Source organism: Musa acuminata, chromosome BXJ3-3 (assembly GCF_036884655.1).
Source record: "Musa acuminata AAA Group cultivar baxijiao chromosome BXJ3-3, Cavendish_Baxijiao_AAA, whole genome shotgun sequence".
Classification (NCBI taxonomy): Eukaryota; Viridiplantae; Streptophyta; class Magnoliopsida; order Zingiberales; family Musaceae; genus Musa; species Musa acuminata.
In genome coordinates, this window is record NC_088351.1 from 8,657,732 (window position 1) to 8,680,683 (window position 22,952).

Sequence of the window (22,952 nt, forward strand, 5' to 3'; positions counted from 1 at the left end):
TGTGATTTCTTTAATCCTCGTGACTCCCGACGGCTTCCTTTGGCCGCCTTCAATCCCATTCGCCCTTTTAATGCGTCAGGAGTAGATCTCGTCACGGGGGACAAGAGGGAGAGGGAAAGAAGGAGGGAAGCCGGCAGCGGCAGCAAGAAGAAGCAGATGACGATGAGCGGAGCAAGATAGGGGCTTGGAGTTCTTTATTTGGCTTACTCGCTCGGCGTCTTGGTGGCCCGTCGGACTTCGTGCTACCCACATTCCTCAGATTTCTCGGTTTTGTTCCCTAAGGTAAAGTCTCTTGCTGCCCGATCCCTCATTTTGGTCTTCTCAGTTCACATCGTCGGATTTCCATTCCCCGAAAGTACCCGATCCGAAGCTTTCAAGTCACAGTTCTTCGATTGCTTCGCTTCGTGGTATCATTTCCGTCCGCGGAGCGCGTACTGTGGGAAATAGCTCAGAGTTTGCTGCTGTCTAAATGCTTTCACTAGTTTAGAGGCCTTTTACCCTCTGTGGTCTTGGAGTATTGTCGTGTTGCTTTCTCTTAGCATATAAAGGATCTCCTTTACGGGCATAATCTGAACAAAAAAAAAAAAAGGTTTTGCTGACTTTCTGTCGCGTGCCGGTAAGGCCCATCATTTTTCCCGACAATATTTTCATGGTGGCTTTCTTGATGTAGAAGTGAAGATACGATATAAGTTGTTTATGAATCTACCAGGGTCTCTGTGAAGATCACTTTTGCTGGTCGGGATGGTGAATGTAGCATGACTTTTTTTTATGTTCTATCAATCCTCACATCGGTTCCAAGATTTACAAAGACGAGGGCTGCAACGAGCATCAGGTGCGACGCCCCAGGAGGAAGTGCGAGGAAAGGCTGTTGCTTTTGATCCGCGGAATGACTATTGACAATCCACCAATGACAGCACAAGTTACCAGGGCAAGCCAATCTTCCTTTAGCTCCGGCAATGGAAATGTAACACCTTTGCACAATTCTGCTGCCAGCGTAAATGGGGATGGATATGACAGTGATGGATCCTACTTCGCTCCTCCGTAAGTATATGCTTCAATTGTTTCCTACAACCTGTTCATTAGAAGAAAAACAAACTTCCTTTTCTAAGTTTTGAAATGTTCAACCTGGATTCCTTCATGCCCTAGAAGTGGATGCATAAGAATCTAAATCTAGCAAACTTATCGCCTCACTTTTCTGTTGAGGCTGTGAAAGAAGTCCTTGTGACTTATGAGTTGTAGTAGAACTATATCAAAAACAACGAGCTCACAACCCAGGTAGACTCAAGCTATTTTCTTCTTCTATGGGAAGCTCACATGTTAGTCTTATATCGGCAATTGATGAAACAAGGGGATCGGTTTTATTTTTATTTCATTATGATGCATAATTCAGGCTTTACATGTAATACTGGATGTAGTGTTGAACTTTAGAAAATTACATTAAAGTACCAAAATCTAATAGGTGACTAATATCTTTTAATTTGTGATGCTAATTTCTCGTACATGAAATACTGGACCTAGTGCTGATCTTTGGAAAATTATGGTAATATGTCAAACTCTAATTTGTGAATGATATCTTTGATTTGTGATGCGATTTTTTCATCCATGAACATTAATTTTTCTTCGAGAGACACATTCTTGACTGTTTTATACACTTTACAATTTACATATCATGTACCTTCAAATTTTAATTTCTTTTGGGGCCACTTCTTCAAAATCAGCTCCATGATAAGCTTTGCATTGTACACATCTCACATTCTGATCCATGATAAGCTTTGCAGCGTATGTGTTGTACTATTTTCTTAATCCTCTCTACGTTCCATCTGGATTTATTCATGGTCAAAGTTCCTGAATCATCTTTTGTATGTAGCAACTGCTCCATCTTGTCCAGTTATTAACATGCCAGACAGATCTCATCATTTTGTTGACGGATGATGCCTTTTTTTTTTTTCTGGTTCATGGTCGCTTCAATGATTTTTCTTGTTTTTTCTCAAAAGTTACATTGCTGTGGAGATTCAAATATATGAAGCTGCTGTAGGTACCTCCATTTTTTCCATATGCTTGTTCTCTTACATCATTGCTTTTGCAGTACCCCGACGACCCTGTCAATGTCTCTACCCACAGAGCTTGCTGGGGCTATATCTTTGATTGATAAATTCCAGGTATGCTTATCGTCCTTCACGAGTTCTCACCAAATTATTTTTGACTGATAGGTTTTGTTGTGCATATAAACCCTGACCATTTTCCTACCATCTTATATTTAGTTAACTAGTGAAACTTAATTACTTTGGCACTTCAAATGCATTGAGAACTTTATATCTTTGTGTTATTTGGCTTGTTTTGTTAAATTAAGGCATGGAAAGATATTTACTTGGAATAGATGATTGTTGAATCAAGATAAGCGGTTGGTATCAGCATACTTATTCATTGTCTATAGGTTGAGCAAATCTTTAATCATGTATGCTAGGATTTGTGCTTTGAAAAATCATTCAGGTTCTTTCCTAGACCATGATGGCCTATAGGATGTGTAATTTACCCCATAAGCATTGCTTTGAGCGAATGAAATTAGACAGCCATTTAATCAGCCAGATGACAACTAATCGATCTGCTTTCCCAGGTTCTTTAACACAGTGGATTGGAATACAACAACTTTTCTTCATGTTAGTCTTTGACATTTTGGGACTCATTTCCTTCTGAAATAGCTGGCAAAAAACCTGTGGTCGTGATCATACAATATAATGTGGTACTCAGCTACTGGCATGTCCAATGCCACCTTACTTTCTCTTGACTCTTTGCATACCTTGTTTTTTTCTCAACCTTATACAATACCAGTTGCATCTACTGATGGAGTTGGTGGAGGTAGTTGTTACTTGCTACCAGTGATTTCAATAAGTGCTCGGGCGCTCACCAAGGCGCTCGAGCGAGGCGAGGCGAGGCCCGAGCGCTTCGCTTCACTTCCAGGCGGCGCGCTTCAAAGAGGCACCGCCTGGGCACTCGCCCGAGCCCAGGCGCCGGGCACTTCGGGCGAGCGCCTAGGTTAAACCAGGCAACCAAACCAATGTTTTAGGTCTGGTTCGGTCTCCGGTGCTTTAGTTGGTTCAATCGAACCAACTAAAGCACCGATATTAGCTGCCGCTGCCCAACCCTAACCCTGCTCGCCGTTCACGCTCCTGCTGCCGCTGCTCGTTGTTGCCGCTCGCCGCTCCCGCTCCCCCTGTCGCCGCTCCCGCTCCTGCTGCTCACCGCTTGCCGCTCTCGTTGCCGTTGCTCACTTTTACCGTTGTCGCTGCACCCTCGGGCTTCCCTTACACTCCTCTTCCTTCTCCTCTTTCGAAAGTATACTATTAACAGTATATAGTATACTATTAAGTATTAACAGTATACTAGTAACAGTAATATATTTGTATTTATTAGATTAATAATATATTATTTTGATTTTAATACTGTTAAATAATTATATTTATTAATTATATTATATATTTTAATATTTTAGCGTCTCGTTTCGCTCGGGCAAGCGCTTACGCCTCGGGCGTTTTTGGACCTTGGCGCCTAGCGCTTTTTAAATCACTGCTTGCTATCATGGTGCACGTCATCATTTATGAAGCCAACATTTGCCCTTTTGTTGGGCATTGCTATAGCAGTGGGTTTTACAGGCACCATTGGCAGTGATTAAACAGATTTGATCATTAAGCAGTCGCCTAGACAGCCATTGGTCAACTATAAAGAGTTAATGATATCTTGGCTCTGTCTCGTACTTATCATCTTTTAAAAAATTGCTTGGGCTAGAATTTTGGGTATTTTGGAGGACTTTTTTTTCAAAATTACAGACTTGTCACATAACGATGTGGATGCTATGCAGGCTGACAAATTTTCCTTTTATATTATTAAATGGCTACTGATATTAATATTTTGATGATTCCAATCCTGTAACAATGGATCACTTAAATATATTATAAAATATGGTTATTTTCGAACCCAGCTATTGACTGAATGCGGTCTATTCCTGTGTGACTTGTTGCTATACATCCATACTGGCTATTCATATGCAGAACCAGGGGGACAATTTTTTGTATTACATCTTCATTTGATTATATTTACTTATTTAGTACTTTCCAAATGATTTTTTTGGTTTAAATTTATACACTGTGTTGAACAATATATGTCATTTATGTTGTCTATCTTAAGTTCCCTTTACATAAAGCCTGCCTTGTTCACCCTGATAGTAACACATATAATTCTGTTATGATAAAGCACGTTTCAACTTCCTGCTGAAGTTTGGTACATGCAACTCTGAAAGCACTTTCTTTCACACTGCTTGGTTTAGAATAATTTATTTCTGGTCTTATAATGTGCTTGAAAAAAAACACATTTTACTTTTTGATTGGATGCTATCTGTAGCTCATGTGGACATCCATATAATAAACTACCAAAGTCATGGCTTACTTTCTCTAGCATTCATTCTGAATAGTGGCTTGTAGTCCATATTCAGATGGTATTTTTCTCATTCATTAGTAGCTCCATTCCTATAAACTCTGTTTGCTATAGTATTATAATTTTAATCATTGAAAGAGCTAATCAGTTTTTTTTTATGCTCCTTTAGCATGTCTGCTGATTTGTTTCTTTATTTTTTTCATATCATTAGTTTTTTATCCTAGTTTAGGATTTCCTTTGTTTGTTTTCTCATCTGCAATGTGGTTAATCAGATATGAATATTTCTTGGTGCTAACTTCATTACACTTCAGAAATATCCTATTGATTTTTCTACATTCTTTATTTGACCAAATGGACCTATGCTGCTATGCACTTGACATTTATTTTCTTCCCACGATCATTTTGATCTCACCAGAAACTAGGCTCCATAGTGCAAATGTTATTTTAAAATTTTGACAATAAACTAATCAAAGTGTTAATTATGGAACAAAATGTACTTCTCATGCATTAAAGTATAAGACTTTGATCAAGATATTGAAGGAGGATCCTCCATGGCATCTTATCAATGTCTTTTGAAAATTGTTATTATTATGTGAAAAATTATGGGGATAGAATTTTCTCATGCATATAGACGGGAATAAGTGTGTGCATTGGTTGGCCACTTACGCAATATTATCTAGGTCAAATCAATTGTGGAATGCCAGTTGGCCACCTGATCTGCATGCACTGTTGCACTCGGAAGATCTTGGTTAGAGTTGTATTCATACTTCTTAGAGTAATTTAATTTTACTTTTTGGAAAAAAAAGTATTTACATCGTCGTGTAATTTTGTTTTCCCAAAAGATGACCACTAGTTTTATGCACTTGTTCATTTGCCCATCTTATTTTCCACCAGTCTCAGTTTTGCCTTCTCTTTTTCATAGGTTGAGGGGTTTTTACGATCCATGCAGAAACAGATCCAGTCTGCTGGGAAACGTGGATTCTTCTCTAAAAAATCTGTAGGTCCTCAAGTTCGTGAAAAATTTACATTGGAAGACATGCTGTGCTTTCAAAAGGTAAAGCTTCTTCCAACAATATGGTGGCTTGTATAAAACAATTGAATCTACGTCCATAAATTGTCATGTGGAGTGCTGATACTTAAGCACAAGCCACAAGGAAGCTTAAAAAGGAACATGAGGAAGAGTTTGTCCCGTTTTACATGCTTCTTGGAATATACTTTTTTTCTTGTGCAGGATCCAATTCCAACTTCTCTGCTTAAAATAAGCAGTGACCTGGTAAGCCGGTCTGTAAAGTTGTTCCAGATGATCTTGAAGTACATGGGGATTGATTCTTCAGATAAAATAATGGTGCTGAGTCTTGAAGAGCGCATAGAGCTAATTGCAAAAATTTATAAGCACACTTTGAAGCGTTCTGAACTTCGAGATGAGCTCTTTGTCCAGATATCAAAGCAAACACGCAAAAATTCTGATAGGTAGGTGACTCCATGATGTCTAGATAGAAGAAACATATTGTGTCATAGTTTTCTCTGTTTGTGTCATTAATAATATGTTATTCACCCTCACAATGGCATAGGAATGCTGTATTTATTTTGCAGAAACTCTATGATAAAAGCTTGGGAGCTCATGTACTTATGTGCATCTGCCATGCCCCCAAGCAAGGATATTGGAGCATATTTATCAGAATATGTTCATTATGTAGCTCATGGGGTGAACAACGAACCTGAAGTCCAAGTCCTTGCTTTGAATACACTGAATGCATTAAAGAATTCAGTAAAGGCAGGACCTCGGCTTATCATACCTGCACGGGAGGAGATTGAAGCTCTTTTGACTGGCAAAAAGCTTACAACAATTGTATTTTTTCTGGATGAAACTTTTGAAGAAATTACTTATGACATGGCAACAACTGTCGCTGATGCTGTGGAGGTACATAGTATTCTTATTGTGTTATTAAATCCTGCATCTATTCATGATTGCATAACAGTTATGCCTTACAGTGCATATTAGTGTGCTTGTTCTCAGTTGCTTCAAATATATGTTACATCTTCAGTCTAGCATGTAAGAAATGTAAAGCAAATATTTTTTCTGTGTAAAAAAAAAAACTATTTTTGATGTTGCAAAATACAAAAGACACTGAAGATTGACATAAAAAATCTTATTCAGATTGTGGTTAAAAGAAAAGATAATCTTTTGTTTCTTCTAGCATAACTGCCATACTGTTTAACATAAGATACTCAATAAACCAATAAAGTTGCCCCTTTGCTACATGGGTGTTCGAGTCACAAGACAGCCTCAGTACTTTTAGTGGTATGGTTGTGTATAGTGAGCCTCAAATTCTGCATCTCAGAGGCTCATGCATTTGGTCACTATACTTAGCACAAACCTCTCAATAGTTATAACGCAATTAATAATTAGGTTAAAATAGGTTTGTCCTGTTATGTGCATATACTTTTGTGGTTAGGAGGAAAATGGATTAGTTCTAGTGATAGCCACCAACATATGGTAATAATTGGCAAGAACATCATGAGTAGAGCATATAGACGACACACTCATCCTCTTTGTTTTTATTTATCAAATCCACTTCAAGTTTTGTGTTGGCTGAAGATATATCCAGCACACTACATCAAGAGCACAGAGACGGATTCCCTGAAATGTAGTTGTGATGATTTTTAAACAAAACATGACTGATACTTAGGACATCAATAAGGGAATGAGGAAGCCTAATGAGTTATCGATTACTGTCGAGGTCAGACAACCTATAGCCTGAATAATGGAGCAGATTGCCTCAAATTCATTTCCCAGAATTCTCTTAGCTTTTGGTTGCTGAATCTAGGTGCATACAATCTTTGACTTTCATATGAGCCGAAAATAGTCATTTTTTGTTTGAGTTTGTTGTCTTTTTTTGGTGCTGAAAAAAAATGATCTTCCTCTAGGAACTTGCAGGAATCATCAAACTCTCAGTGTATTCCAGTTTCAGTCTATTTGAGTGCCGAAAAGTTGTCAATGGTTCAAAATCTACTGATGCTGGCAATGGTAATTCCCTCTTACAATTAAGATATATGATAATAAAAAGAGAATTTAATAACTCCAGTGCTTAATGTTTATGATCTTGATCGATTAACTCTATTGATGTGACTGGCTATGCTACCTTGTTCTACACGCAGAGGAATATTTAGCTTTAGATGATAACAAGTATGTTGGTGATTTGCTGGCTGAATTTAAGGCAGCTAAGGACCGTAGTAAAGGAGAGATCTTGCACTGCAAGCTCATCTTTAAGAAACGATTGTTTCGGGAATCAGATGAAGCTGTAGCTGATCCAATGTTTGTCCAGTTGTCATATGTACAGGTATGCTATGTTAGTCCCTGACTCCCTGTGATGGAGAAGTAAACAATTGCTGGACTTGTGATCATACACACCCCTTCATGATAACAGTGTCATCAGATTTTCTACTGTTTTCCTTTTATTGCAGTTACAACATGATTATATGCTTGGAAATTATCCTGTTGGAAGGGATGATGCTGCACAATTGTCTGCTTTGCAAATTTTGGTTGATATTGGGTCTGTTGAAAATCCTGATTCATGTGTGTGAGTGTCTTAATATCCTTACTGTTCAAGTAACATCTACAGATTTTGTTTTTGATTCTGATTTATGTAGCAGAAATTCTTTCTAAATTGTTAAAGGTTTTGCAGTGAATGGATATCACTTCTCGAAAGATTTCTTCCTAGACAAATTGCTGTTACACGAGCAAAGCGAGATTGGGAGCTTGATGTCATCTCACGCTATCGATTATTGGTAAGCTGCGAACCTCAATGGAAATTCTAGAAAGTTAAATTTACAAACAAAACTTAATTGATGTAATTTATTCTCCTAAATATTCTGCATGTTAAAATCTCTTTAGATTCAGTTAGTGGCAAGTCTCTCTTTCTAAACTCTCCCTAGCTAAGAATTTGGCATCAGATTTTAGAAGTTGAAGCCAGAATGAAACATGTGAAATTCTGCTGAATTGACTATTGTTGTTTGTCACCAAATTGATGGGATAAGGGTTGGATGATATATGCAGGAGACACTTTGTTTGTTGTAAATGATGTTTAATTCATGTGTCTGTATATTATTTAGGTGCCCATTGAGGCTGTAAGCCAATGGTTATTGATGCATATGTGAGTAGCATGTGTTGATATATATCTAGTCCAGATTCAAAGTTATGTGCTGAAATATTCTTCAAAATATCCTTAGTGAAACCTTCTTTAGTTATTACTTATCCTGAATCTTATTCAGCTTTATGGGTTAATGCAGGAACATTTGTCAAAGGATGATGCTAAACAGCAGTTCCTTAGAATCTTGAGAACTCTTCCTTATGGAAATTCTGTTTTTTTCAGTGTGCGGAAGATAGATGATCCTATAGGTCTTTTACCTGGACGAATCATATTAGGAATCAATAAGCGTGGGGTTAGTTGCAATTCATATTGAGCTTTTGGTGCATCTTATCTACCATAATTGGGCTGTTTAAAAAAGAGTTATCTCATGGTTTTAGGTTCATTTTTTCCGTCCAGTTCCAAAAGAGTACTTGCATTCCGCAGAGCTAAGAGACATTATGCAGTTTGGTAGCAGCAATACTGCTGTGTTTTTCAAGATGAGAGTTGCTGGTGTTCTTCACATTTTTCAGTTTGAAACTAAGCAGGTTCAAGCACATCCATATGTTTCATTTTCCCACGAACTTTGGTTGCATTCCCTTGTTGATCCTCTATCTGTTTTGATGTCTTCTCCAAATTGCACAATAGTTCTAATTTAGTTTAACAATTAACATTTTAGGGTGAAGAAATATGTGTTGCTCTTCAGACACATATAAATGATGTGATGCTCCGTCGATATGCAAAAGCACGCTCTGCTACTGGTGGATCTAGTCAGGGTGATATTTCTCAAACAGTCAAAGCTCCAGGCCTAGATTTATATGAAAAACGTGTACAAGATTTGTCAAGAGCTGCTGAAGAATCTCAAAAGAATGCTGATCACGTAAGTAATCTGCATGATGTGGGCATGCTTATTTAAGTTCTAGTTTATAGTGCATTATGTGCTAGATACCTGCACCAAATTTTATATGGAGAATCTCTCATAATATCATAGCATATTATGAATCTAAGGCATAAGCAAATTGTATGCTATACACCCTGTTTCATTTTGATTCAACAAAATAGATCCAGCCTGAGAAACATCAGGCTTAGCATATCCCATAACATATGCACAGCTTATGTGGAATTTTTTTATGCTTACATAAATAGGTTACTTAGGAGTATACAAAACCAAATTGAAGATGGTTACAAAGATATCCATGATTTATTTGTATAAGATCACAGTTTGAAGACTAAGGTCATGCAATTATTTAATTTAATGCAAAGGTTATGGAATTGGTTTCTTACAAAAAAATCTCCTGATCATATGCCAGTAGTTTATTTCACATTGATACGCTGTGCTAATGCAGTTCATTTTTCATTTTGGATGACAAGACATTATCAGAGAGTTAAACCATGAAGCTATTTATGTTCATAGATTATTTTGTTTCTTAGACACATGCTCTGCTTTTGTGCATTTGACAGTTCTGCTATAACCCTTATGTAAGTTTGGACTAAAAGCTTATATTTTTGTACTACATTGGCCTTAAGAAGTTTGGATATTCATTGCCATATCTTTTATAGTTGTTGGAAGAACTGAATTTAAAAGAGAAACAAGAAGCAGAGATGCAGGCGGAACTGGAAGAGCTCAAAGAATCATTGAGGCTGGAGAGGCAAAGTCTAAGAGATATTTCTTGTGATCGCGACAAACTTAAAGCAATATGTGCTGAGAAAGATTCTGCTTTGCAGGTAATTTCTTGGTGGACTATCACTCTAATTATTTTTTTATTAACTTATGTTACTTGCACGACTACTGCTCTTATCATTTATGCATATGATTAGTCTGCATTGCTGGATAAAAGTAATTTGGAGGCTGCACTAGCAAGAGCAAACATTAAAGAACGATTTCCAGTTGACTCCAATCATGAGAAGGAGCTTCTGGTTGTATCTAACAAGCATGGGAAAGGTGATTTAATCATGGGGAGTATGAAGACAGATAGTGTCGACATCAAGGTATGTATATTTGATTACTTCAGACAATTTATTAGGTTGTCATTTCTTATTATTAAACTTCTCTAATTTTTAATGTGATAATTGTATCGTAACTCCAAGGATGTTTACATTAATATTATAATCTGGTTATTCTTTTCTCCGGTGTTCTAAACCAAGTTAAGCAAAACACAAGAGGATCTGAAGGCATGTATGAAGGAGTTGCATGCATCAAAAGAAAGTTATAAAACTTTGCTGAAGGAGAAATCTTTGTTTGAACAAAAGATCCAAAGGCTTGAGAAAAGGAAAAATGATGAGGTATTGAATCATATGCTTTTCCTTTCTTTTGGTAAATTTTGACATCTATTCTGCTCTACCCCGTGTCAGTAAGTTTTTACTCCATGGATGTTGGATGCATATTCTGTAATATAAGATTTTTCATAATTTTAACATGTTCTAACCTGCTTTATGTAAGTGCAATATTTGCTCTTATTTGTTCATTTGGTAAACGGCTTTTAAATTGCAGAAGAGTACATTAGAGAAGAAGTTCGAAGAGGAACGGAGAATACTCAAGACACGTATTACAGAACTGGAACATAAATTGCAGGGCATCATGCAGGACTTGAGTATTGCTAATGCTTCTATTGCTATGAAAAACAAAGAAATAGATGAACTACAAAATAATGCAAAAGAGTTGGAGGAATTACGAGAGTGGAAAGCGGTATATACAGCGGTGACATGGTTTTTCATATCTTGTTTCTTGCAAAAGATGAACCAATTTATATTTTGGTAGTGCTTTATATTCAGTAGGTTTATACTGAGAAGGCTAAAATTTATGCTCCAAAACTATTGTTGTAGGACATTGATAGAAAGAACGAACAAACTGCTGCCATTTTGAAGAAACAGGGGGCACAACTAATTGAGCTAGAAGCACTTTATAAGGAAGAGCAGGTTTTACGGAAGAAATACTATAATATGATTGAAGGTTTTTAATTGTTTTCTAAAACTTGTCTATGCTAGATCTTTCCTTTTGTTTCATTGTATTTTTCTGAAAATAATAAACTTTGTGTCTAACTTTTGGAAAAATAGATATGAAAGGAAAAATTAGGGTGTTTTGTCGTTTGCGACCTCTAAATGAGAAGGAGATTTCTGAAGGGGAAAAGAATATAGTTGCTAGTCTTGATGAATTTACACTCGCCCATCCATGGAAGGATGAAAAGTCAAAACAACATATCTATGATCGTGTTTTCAATCAAAGTGCTTCTCAGAATGAGGTTTTTGAAGATACAAAGGTAACTTGTTTTCTGAAGCTAAACTTAATCTTATATTTTGACATTCATTCTACAAACAAATTGTTGTTTATGATAAAAAATCATCCCTGTAGACATTTTCTTCCTATGGACCGTACTTTTTATCTATTAATTAATGTTTAACTTTCTTCTCTTGCCTTAATTGGTTCTGCAATCAATATGCAGTATTTGGTGCAATCCGCAGTTGATGGATATAATGTTTGCATATTTGCATATGGGCAAACCGGTTCTGGAAAGACTTTCACAATTTATGGTTCAGAAAGTAATCCTGGGCTTACACCAAGAGCAACTGAGGAACTTTTTAGAGTTATAAAGCGTGACAGCAGCAAGTATTCTTTTTCCTTAAAGGTGTGTTCAATATACAATTGCTGTTGTTATTATTGCTATTGTTTTTCACATTGTTTTATTTTTTTTTCCTCATTGATAGATTGCAATTAGGTTCGAGAAGTGGAAGATTAACTATCAAGACACTGGAAATGTCAATTTCAATGTTATAATCATTTTCAATTGAAAGTCTTTTAGCTAAGTGGTTATCATTTTTTATAGCTAAGTTGTTAGTTGTAGTATTTGAAAGACCTAAAAACAGTTAGACAACTGACATCTTTATCTCAAGATTTCAACAATATCTAACCAACTTAACTTATCAAGATTGCAAGGTAGCCATGGTAGTAATGATGGTGGCAGGCCTTGGAGATGGAGTTTAATGGTGGAGCTGGGGTAATGGTTGTATTGGAAGCAGAGTAGGTGGAGGCCACACAATGGTGAGGGAAGAGGAGGCCACAGAGACATCTTTACCATGCCCCCTTTTTCACTTTGTACTGCATATGGCCTTCAACCATGATTATCAATTCTTTAGTATTGTCACATTTTTCAAATGATGCAGTCTATCCATGTCCACTTAGATATAAGAAGATCGGATTGTTGGTCATGCAACTTGTAAGTTTATTTATCTTGGGACCTATCACAGGGACATCTTTCTGAATATGACAACTTCTTATCGAATTAGCTTGTGATGCAACCATTCTCATGACTTTAATTAAAAAAAAGCTTTTTCTTGTTTGAGCACTTTAATCCCTTAGTTTGTTTGGTCATATTATGATGTTTTACTTCATATAATTCCAGGTATATATGGTAGAACTGTATCAAGACACTCTTGTGGATCTCTTACTACCAAAAAGTGCAAAACGTTTGAAGTTGGAAATAAAAAAGGATTCAAAGGTAACATTGCATTTCTGTCTATGCTTCTTGAGTCTCAGTTTTTTCTACTCCCTTTATGCTATATACAAGCTGAAAGAGAAACTTTGAGCTTTGACTATTATATATTGTGGATCTTGGTCATATTCTTAACTATTTAGCTCAGCTGATAATCCAACATCTACTATGATGTACAATATCAAAATGCCCAAAACTAAAACATCATTGTGTGATTTTTGTTTCACAATGCATTAAATAAATAGAAATGTTAATACAGAAACAAAGGGATTTCCCATATCAGCAACATAAAACCGTTTGAATTCCATCTATGATGCTATATGCAGTGATCATGATACTTCTTGGTAAACCATTACTGGTATGTATATCTTTCATACGAACTTAGCATCCAAATTTGCTGGTTGTCATATCACTTATAAATGATAGCAATAATATTTAAAAATTAGAGATATTATGCTTTTAAAACCTTGCTATAGGTAATTGCTTTGACTTTTCTCTTTGCCAAAGAACTATGACAATTTGTGTTTCTTTATTGAAAATTCTTTTGTTTTTTCTCACTCTTCAGGGATTAGTATCAATTGAGAATGTGACAATTGTGCACATTTCTAACTTTGATGAATTGAAGGCTATTATTTCTAGAGGATCTGAGCAACGACATACTGCCGGGACTCAAATGAATGATGAAAGTTCAAGATCACATTTGATAGTCTCAATTATTATTGAAAGTACAAATCTTCAAACTCAATCTTTGGCTAGAGGAAAGGTACACATCATTTTTGTTCAGAAGCTCTATGTTAGGCGTCAGCAATGGATTAGTATGTCTATGGTAGTTCTATTTCTTTATTACATTATTTGAAAATCATTGCTTGCTCAAATTAGTGGTGCTGGATGATTGAACTTTTAAATAATCTATGAAAAGCTGGAAAACATGATGTTCTAGCAAATTTATGAAATCTTAGACATACAAGGGAAGAACTTCATAGTTCAGTAACATCTTTCTGGAGAAACAAAGAAATTATAGTACATATATTCGTGAAGTATCTGTTAGGATTGGAGCGGCACTAAGGGGGGGGGGGGGGTGAATTAGTACAGCAGATTAAAACTCGTAAGTTTGAAAACGATTTCGTAAATGCATAGAGATTTCGATTCGACAATGAATGACTTGGTGAAAGTAGCTCGAGTAAAGTGAGAAGATAAAAACCGAAAGCTTGCTACTATGTAAATAACAATTTAAGAATGGTAAACACTCACACATTCAAGGAGCACACCAATTTAAAGTGGTTCGGTCAAAATGACCTATATCCACTTGCGAAGCCTTCTTCGATGAGGCTCCCAACTTCCACTAGCAAATCATTTTGAAGGGGAAGGACAAATACCCCCTCTTACAACCTTTTACAAGTGGTTCACACTCTTACAAATTTTCAATGAGAAAGAAGGAGATGAACACTCAAGCAATTGAAAACAAGAATTTGCTAAGGCTTTATCTCAATCTCTAACTTCTCAAAGGTTGTATTCTCTGCTGAGAATTGAGAGGTATTTATAGACCCCAAGAGGATTCAAATTTGGGCTCCAAATTTTGAATTCTCTTGGGTTCCCGGAGCTGGCGGTGCCACCGCCTGTCAATATCATATTGACCGTTAACTGGCGGTGCCACTGCCTGTCGGTGGCGGTGCCATCGCCCGACCATTCGGGTGCTGGGTGGTGCTATCGCCCAGTCCAGCGGTACCACCGCCCGATCCTCGGGTTCTGGGTGGTGCCATCACCCAGTCCGGCGGTTCCACCACCCAACCTTTCGGGTTCTGGGTGGTGCCACCGCCCGACCCTACGGGTCACTAAATGGGCTTCAAATCTGGCCCAAACTAGGTAATATCGGGCTCAGTTGGCCCCTAACTAGGATATAGGATTATCCCTTAATCCTAACCCTAATTACATACAAACTACGCAACTGAAAACATAGTCTTAATTAAGTTTTCAACCGGCAAACATCGAGTCTCCTTCCGGCGAGCTTTCCGGTGATCTTCCGGCGGACTTCCGATACACCCTCGGATTTCTTCTGGCGGACTCCCAGCAGGCTCCCGATCTTGTGGCGAGTTCAACGAGTAGTCGAGCCTTCTCGGTGATCTCCGCAAACCTTTGACGATCTCTTCGGCGGACTTTCGAAAACTCCGACAAGTCCCCGATTTTTTCTCGGTTGGTTCAGGCTCCGACGAATCTTCGGACTCTCGAACACCCATCGAACTTGACTCCGGTATACTTACTTTATGTCTTTAAGCTATCGTAGTTAATCCTGCACATGTAAAACAAAAGTTCGATCTAGACAATTACTCCAAAGCAATTAATCAAGTTGTCCGTCATGTCATTGGTCCCTCGACACTTCGTCCGATTCATCAGCGCATCGTCCTCTCTTGCGGCCTATTGCTCAATCGGCCAGTTGACTCCGCAACTCCGATATCCTTGGCGCAATACCCGCTCTTCTTGACCCGATACCCGAATCCATGGCTCGAAGCCTTCTGTCGATACGTCGATCGATCCACCGGCCCGACGTCCAATCTTCTGACATGTTCCTCCGGCACAATATGATTTTCCTGCTTTAATTGTCTCATCTTGATCGAAGCATCCTGCATCACTTAAAATACATATTAAATTATAAACACATATCAAGTGGTTTCATTATCAAAATACGAGATTCAACAATATCATTTACTGAAAACATCTCAGAAATCTATAGAAGCTCTTTTTCACTATACCAAAATTTGAGGATGAACTTTTCCAAATGGATCCTGAATGATGCTGGCAAAAGTTCTTTCTTCTGATCACTATACTTAAAAACATCAATTTACTTAACCTCTAGATTAAACCAGATTGGAATGGATTTTCCTATGTTCAACCATATGCCCTCCTAGAAGTTTTCTTCATCCTCTCGCAGCATAATAAGATTTTCTATTGAATGTCGAGTTATATATTTGATTTTTGTCTTTATAACCACCATATTGACATTCTTTGGTTCCTAATATGTGTCTTAAGCACCTACTTGACCGCTAAAAAAAGAACTTCCATGACATGTTGGACTATTTGTTGTCAAAAGCAAATCTTTAAATGGGTAGCTGCTAAAGGAATTAAAATCAGCAATCTTGTTGCCATCTTGTTATGTAAATTTATATTATTTATTCAATCAGCTTACATTATTCTTATATAGTGTTAACTGTTTTTGCTGACTCAATGATTCTTTTTTATCATAAATTTGCAGCTTAGTTTTGTAGATCTTGCTGGTTCTGAAAGGGTTAAGAAGTCTGGCTCTTCAGGAAACCAATTGAAGGAAGCTCAGAGTATCAATAAGTCTCTCTCAGCTCTTGCGGACGTTATTATTGCTTTGTGTTCTGATGGACAACATATACCATATAGGAATCATAAGTTGACTATGCTCATGAGTGACTCTCTTGGTGGCAATGCGAAGACTTTAATGTTTGTGAATGTCTCTGCAGCAGAGTCAAACTTGGAAGAGACATATAACTCTCTAATGTATGTATACTTTTTTATTTGGTAGTATCTAAACGCATCATTCCTATGTGTTTGGTTTGCTAGTCCTTTCCCTTTGCTACTTACATTGTTTGGTAACTGGATGGGTGATGCAATCATAAACAAAGTTATATTGACCAATCATACATATGGCATTTACATGCTTTTAATCCTTCAGTATTGTTCGCTGCTGATGTTCTTCATTTGGTTTTGTTGCAGGTATGCATCAAGGGTACGATTAATTGTAAATGACCCAAGCAAGAATGTTTCGTCCAAAGAGGTTGCACGCCTAAAGAAGTTGGTAGCTTATTGGAAAGAACAAGCAGGAAAGCGAGGCGAAGATGAAGAACTAGAAGAGATTCAGGACGAACGACACTCAAAAGAGAGATCAGAAGGTAGGGTTTCCTCTTGAAAGTGTAGCTTCAACACCATGAAGCACCTTCATCATCACTGCACCTTCTCTGTTGGGAAATGCAGATGGCATGCTCAATGTTGCCAGCAGCATGTTGTATAATGTTCATGGCATGCTCAGTTTTGTCATCAACACATGTACACTGTTCTCTAAGTATGCTGATGTACAGTCAGAAGTCATAATTTTTAGACACAAATCATAAGAAAAGATTACTCCAAAGATTGTAAATCATGTGATTTTGTTCATCATGAGTGTGCTCTTTTCCATGGCTTTCTTCTGCATCGAGATGTTGTTGATAATTCTGTCTGAAGTTGTAGGTGTTGGTGCACAATTCTGAGAGCTATTAATTTGATCGCTAAGTGATACGCATGCATCTCAAGCAAATTGAGATTGATTTGGCGGAATTGGTTGTCTGGTGAACGTCACCGACCCTAATGTCTAATTTGAATCGACGCGGAAGCAGGCACGTGCGATGATCGTGACTACAACGGTCGGATAGAAACCCCAAGCGGAATATATTTAGGTAGTCCGCTCGTTTCGAATTCGAGTCTTACGTTTGACGCGGAAAAGGAGCGGAAGACGATATGTTGGGAATGGCAGCAGCAGAAGAGCCGCAGCAAATGGAGGCGACGTCGTTTGCTGCTGCAGCAGCAGGAGAAGCGGAGACTGCGTTGTTGGTGGCGGATGCAGATCCGGAGACTGCGTTCTTGCAGCAGAAGGATGGAGGAGTGTCGACGGGTGGTGGGTTCGAGTGGGAGGTGTACAAGGAGAATGTCCGACCGCTGAAGCGCGGCCGCGACGTGAAGCTCCTCAATCATGCCCTCCGATCCCAGGTCGACCGCAGCCTGAATGCCTCTCTCCTCCGCACCCGCAGGCACTCCTCTCTATTTGCCCCTTCTCTTCGGCTTTCTCCTCTTCCTGGTTCTTTCTTGGAAATAGACAGATGGTTGGGTTGATAAACGATGAGGTTTCGTGTTTCCTGAGGATATCTTTTTAGGGTTTCGTGGTTCTTGAGTACCTGTTTCCATCTTAGTTGAGTCGTTTCCTTCTTTCATTTGTTCTTGATAATACATCAGGAGGATGATCGAGGCCATCGATGAGTACCAAGGCGAAGATACTCTGCAGCCATGGCTCAGGTAAGGGTTTCTAATTTTCTCTACCCCTTCCCCAACCTGTTCTCTCTCTTCTCCCAATCCTGTGCATTGTTTGGTTCCATCGGTTGGAAGAAGCATGAATACTCATCATCTTTATTCTGCAAAAAGGCAAAGTTAGTTGGTTCTATTGGCTGAATTGGTATAACTTTTTAATTATCTGATCTAGAATTGGTATTAGTTGCTATTGTTGTTGTCGTGGTTGTCTATATTAAACAGATCAACTATCTTGTTGTTTTGACATTATTACTCTATCCAGATCTTATTTGTGAACTATACTTGAATTATTGTTCCTTACTCTGGATGCATTACTATGTTCTCTTGAGATCTTTGTAATGGTTTTGTCCTCATAATAGCCTTTGAATTGACATTAGTCTGGATCTTTCTTACTTCCCCATTTAATCTGATTATACATCCTGATGAAGGTGCATCAAATGGGTTCAAGAATCATTTCCTACTGGAGGAGAGTGCTCAGGGTTGATCGTGATGTACGAGCAATGTGTGCGCACCTTTTGGCATGATGACCGCTATCGGGATGATTTGCGTTATCTTAGAGTGTGGCTCGAATATGTGGGTACCATGATTACTTTCTTGATATTTTATGGCCTTTCTTTTCGTATTTGGGTAGAATATGCGGGACCTTGATTTCTTTCTGTAGGCAGATAGCTGTGCAGATGCTGAAGTCATATTCCAATTCTTGGAGGCGAATCAAATTGGGCAAAGTCATTCAATCTTCTACACATCCTATGCCATGCACCTGGAGTCCAAGAATAAGCTAAGGAAGGCTGATGAGATCCTCAATCTTGGTCTAGCAAGGTTAAATTTCTCTACGAAACTTGTAATATGATTATTTATATTGATTCATAAAATTGTGGTTTGTTGGTTGAGGTGTCCTTCGATATGAATCTTCCATCCAAGACAAGAGATTGCTTTCATTATTTTAGACTTTTTGAAGGTTTATGAGAAGTTTGAGAGTTACTTTATGTTTGTAAAGATTGACCTTCACCTACAAACTAGACAGTGCTTTTGTGAAGATTGTTTCGGAAATTGCCTCCAGCATGCATTAAAGCTTTGATGGTAGGTCGATACTTGGTTGTAACATTCATCTGACCTTCAAGGGATTTTCTTTTTCTTAGATTGTGAATTTTTATGGGAAAAGGCTTGTATCATGAAGACATACAAGAGTGATGAGTCACTGGAGAAACCTTTTCTGGAATTTGGAAATATTTTGATTAAATAACAAGAAAAAAGTATCATAAATTGCATATGAATGTACACTTAAAATGCAAGATTTTCTAAGTGTTTGCTGGTTTTTTAGGTAGCTAAGCATAGAATTGTTGATTTTGTATCATAGGAAGGCAAGATCATTAGTGAAATTAGAAGATGCATACAGGACATTCCTTGTGCGCTCAACACAAAAAAAGCATGGCAATGACGTATGTCACGTTAAACTTCGAAAAATTTTCTGTTCATCTTTATACACGTACTTATCTTCTTGTATTTCTCATACAGGAAGGTCTTGCAGATCATCCCTTGCCCATTCGCAGCTTTGGAACTGTATTAACTTCAGCAGAATCGAGTAAGCCATTCTTGGAGTTGATTGTGATTTTTATAGTGTATAGCACTTACCTTATCTTCTGAAGTCCCAGGAAGACAGCCTGCAGAAAATTTTGGACAATCTAAGAGGATGGTCGCACTACAGAGGTCAGCTGTTCCCTATTAATCAAAATTAGGCATTTCTCAGGTGAACATGTTTCTTTTGTGCTTTTATAAATGAGGAAAGGTGAAACTACCCACTAAGCATGTATAAGCAAGGATTTCATACACCTATGTAGTCATCACAACTTGTTCATATTTTTAAATTGTCTTAAATTACAAGACTACTACCTTTAGGCTTTTGCAGCAAAAAATGCGGAAGTCTGGAAGACAGGAAAGAAAAATGGAAAAAAAGAAGATAGTCAAATAACAAAGACAAGTTTCTTTGTTAGTATGATAAATTATGGAACCTAATGATTCCTGCCAGCATTTTTTCAGAGATATTCCACTTTGTATGCAGTCAACAACCAGAACAAAAACTTACTCGAACTATAACTATATTGTTAATATAGTACTTTGTTTACATCCACATAATTGTTAAGTTATTTTAAGTTAGAGCCTGTGCTTCTTAGATCTGTTGCAATTGCAAATAAACTCCTTCTCCTAGTCGAACTTCCCAAAACATCATTAAGTTATAAGTTAATGTATAGTGCGTTGTTTCTGAATTCACTAGCATTGTTGCAATGAAAAGATGTCCTGTCTCTCCTGCCTTTTTCTTATTTTAAAATACATTTTAGGTGATTCTACTCTCGGGAATATTGTATGATGTTTTCCCCACCATTCAAACTGATGAACTTTATTGTACTTGACATGTAGATATTTTGCAATTGCAAATAAACTCCTCTTAGTCGAACTTCCCAAAACATCATTAAGTTATAAGTTAATGTATAGTGCGTCGTTTCTGAATTCACTAGCATTGTTGCAATGAAAAGATGTCCTGTCTCTCCTGCCTTTTTCTTTTTTTAAAATACATTTTAGGTGATTCAGAAACTGATGTACCGTCTCTCGGGAATATTGTATGATGTTTTCCCCACCATTCAAACTGATGTCCTTTATTGTATGATGTTTTCACAGGATTGATACTAATAAGCCTCTCACCATATACAAAGATGCAAATACTGGGGCAAACGATCAATGCTCGAATCTGAAAGCCAACGAAAGATCTTGGAGTACTCTAGGAAGCCGATCAGATCGAAGTAAGGAAAATGTTTCAATCCCTAAAAAGTGGTCATCATATAAGGTCTGGCACCATTGACTTCTTAGTCAAACTTTGCTTTCTTGTAATTTTTTTTTTCAACTGTTGATAATTTTTGAGTAATTTCATTAATTTTTTTGTATTAGGTCCCTCAAAAAATAGGACAAAGAACAGGTTCAGCAACATCGAGTACTTGTATTGAGGTGTATGTTGATGAAGAATGTGCAGAGTATGTCATCTGCTGATTTTTATATATTATGCAATTGACTAAGCAAAATTTGACTAAGTTCAGTCCATTAATTAGTTTAGCAATCCATTTTACTATCTGAAATAGTTTATATTAGAATTTATCCGCACTCACTGTAATGACAGTTTCAAATTTCCATATCCTTATCAGATATCAAGCTTCTCATTCATATTACACTTTCTTCCATGCGGATGGAGCAACTGTTTCCTAGCTAATGTATTCACACTTTTGTATTTGCATCAGATCACCCCCAGCTAAGGTTGCCAAGAATATGAATTCTTCGGTGCTGAAACTTCGGCAAGCAACTAGCCAAAACCTAAAGAAGTAAGCAGTAGCCAAATTTTGATGATTCCCACATACATTGTTATTCAGGTTGCTGGCTTGATCATCTATGCCTTTTGTCTTGAACAGCGAAACAGAAATGCTCAAAGTCAATCCGTTGCGCAATTTTCATCTGCACAGCCTCAGATGATTGGTCCCGAAACCTGCAGTTGCGTGTTCTTAGGCTCCTCCCTGTTGCCGTTATATATCAAGGCTTGATGATGATTGGCTTCTGCACACTGGTACAATCTGGTGCTGATTGCAATTAAAATGTATGTTATATGCAGCTGCATAATTCATTTGTTAGGTGTCTAAGCAGCTTTTTCCTCCAAAGCTTGTAGCAACTGCGTTTTAGCATAAGAATAATTAATGATGTAGTCTCTATTATGAAGAAGTCTATACGAAATCTCCAAAGAAAGTACACTGATGCATGGAAGAGGGTAATCTGCTGTACATTAACTGCCTGGCCTTCTTTATGTGCAGGGAGGAGAGAGAACACAGCCCGATGAGAAATTAATTGCAAACATATATAGACACGTAAGCCTTACCAGTTCCATATTATATTAAGCTTGGTTTAAGCAGAGATGCTATGGCAGGTGAGCGAGCTATCACCAGACAGTTTGAGATTCCTGTTTGAACACTTATGTGCCTAAACACGATGCTAATTACAGATTATCTCATGTGATTAGTTATCTTTAGTATTTCGATTTTTATATTTTTAAAAATAAAATATTTAGTCTTGTTTCTTTTAATATTATTGACTTTGTCGATAAAAATATTATAAGGTTTATCACTGAGCACATATAGTATTTTCGTTAACAGAGTATATGAAAAAAAATAATATTAGATATTTTATTTTCGTAACTATAAGAATCGTAATGTAATTTTTAGAAACATTGTTGGTGATACGATAAAGTCCTGAGGATATCATCATCGTGAAAGTAGATGGAGGATATATACCGCTGCTGCGTGAGGTTGTTGAGTATTGGGTTTCTTAGTTCGATGGGTGCGTCTGCTGAAGAGAAGAAGGGGGAAGGCAGCGCTGCGGCAGAAGCAACAGTAGACGGCCGCTGGTGTCGAGAAAAGCTGATCGCGGGATGCAGCTGATGGGCACGTTGAACTCGTTCTATGCAGATTGCTTGGTGATGGGTGCTCATAATTTATTTTTGATGAAAATTTGTGAATGTTTTGGGAGTATTTAAGAATCTGCAGCATCGGCAAGACGTACAGCGCAAGACAAATGCGTATTCCAAAGAATACACGAGCTGCCACTAAATGGTGTGTTGTCAGGGAAAATTGTACATCATTTTGATGGTCTTTTGGGAGGATTTGTAATCCAAGTGGGATTTCTTTTCCATCCTCTCTGAATCTGGTGCTTCAACTGGCAAAGTTCCTGTTCTTAAGACTCCATTTTGTTAATAATGCTCATACAGATTTTTTTGCTGATACCTGGCATCAAGGTTGTCCATACG

At 37.6% G+C, this 22,952-nt stretch overlaps 2 protein-coding genes across 8 annotated transcripts; both read left to right on the forward strand.

Annotated features, from left to right (window-relative positions):
* Positions 1-17,236, forward strand: LOC135633026 (kinesin-like protein KIN-14I). 3 transcript variants are annotated; one of them, XM_065142055.1, is made up of 24 exons: positions 1-282; positions 710-1,041; positions 2,087-2,159; positions 5,351-5,482; positions 5,660-5,898; positions 6,022-6,349; positions 7,357-7,456; positions 7,588-7,769; positions 7,894-8,009; positions 8,115-8,217; positions 8,719-8,871; positions 8,957-9,103; positions 9,235-9,435; positions 10,116-10,280; positions 10,374-10,544; positions 10,701-10,838; positions 11,047-11,253; positions 11,379-11,505; positions 11,610-11,812; positions 11,996-12,178; positions 12,953-13,048; positions 13,608-13,805; positions 16,290-16,561; positions 16,778-17,236. In XM_065142055.1, the coding sequence occupies exons 2-24, from the start codon at positions 887-889 to the stop codon at positions 16,968-16,970; spliced, it is 3,882 nt and encodes a 1,293-aa protein (XP_064998127.1). In that variant the 5' UTR covers positions 1-282; positions 710-886; the 3' UTR covers positions 16,971-17,236. The 3 variants fall into 3 exon arrangements, with proteins under 3 accessions (XP_064998127.1, XP_064998128.1, XP_064998129.1); XM_065142056.1 differs by having other exon boundaries at positions 800-1,041; XM_065142057.1 differs by having other exon boundaries at positions 2-282; positions 11,047-11,241.
* A 135-nt stretch (positions 17,237-17,371) lies between these two features.
* On the forward strand, positions 17,372-22,912 carry LOC135633027 (mitotic spindle checkpoint protein BUBR1-like). Of its 5 annotated transcripts, XR_010494878.1 has the most exons (13): positions 17,372-17,844; positions 18,047-18,106; positions 18,547-18,691; positions 18,780-18,937; positions 19,476-19,557; positions 19,634-19,700; positions 19,765-19,825; positions 20,792-20,957; positions 21,059-21,141; positions 21,403-21,483; positions 21,571-21,752; positions 21,964-22,076; positions 22,426-22,912. XR_010494878.1 is itself a non-coding variant. In XM_065142058.1 (11 exons), exons 1-11 carry the CDS (start codon positions 17,555-17,557, stop codon positions 21,629-21,631), a joined length of 1,254 nt encoding a protein of 417 aa, XP_064998130.1. In that variant the 5' UTR covers positions 17,372-17,554; the 3' UTR covers positions 21,632-21,932. The 5 variants fall into 5 exon arrangements, 2 of the variants coding, with proteins under 2 accessions (XP_064998130.1, XP_064998131.1); XR_010494877.1 differs by having other exon boundaries at positions 21,964-22,912; XR_010494879.1 differs by having other exon boundaries at positions 21,571-21,722; positions 21,964-22,912.
* The last annotated feature ends 40 nt before the right edge of the window (positions 22,913-22,952 follow it).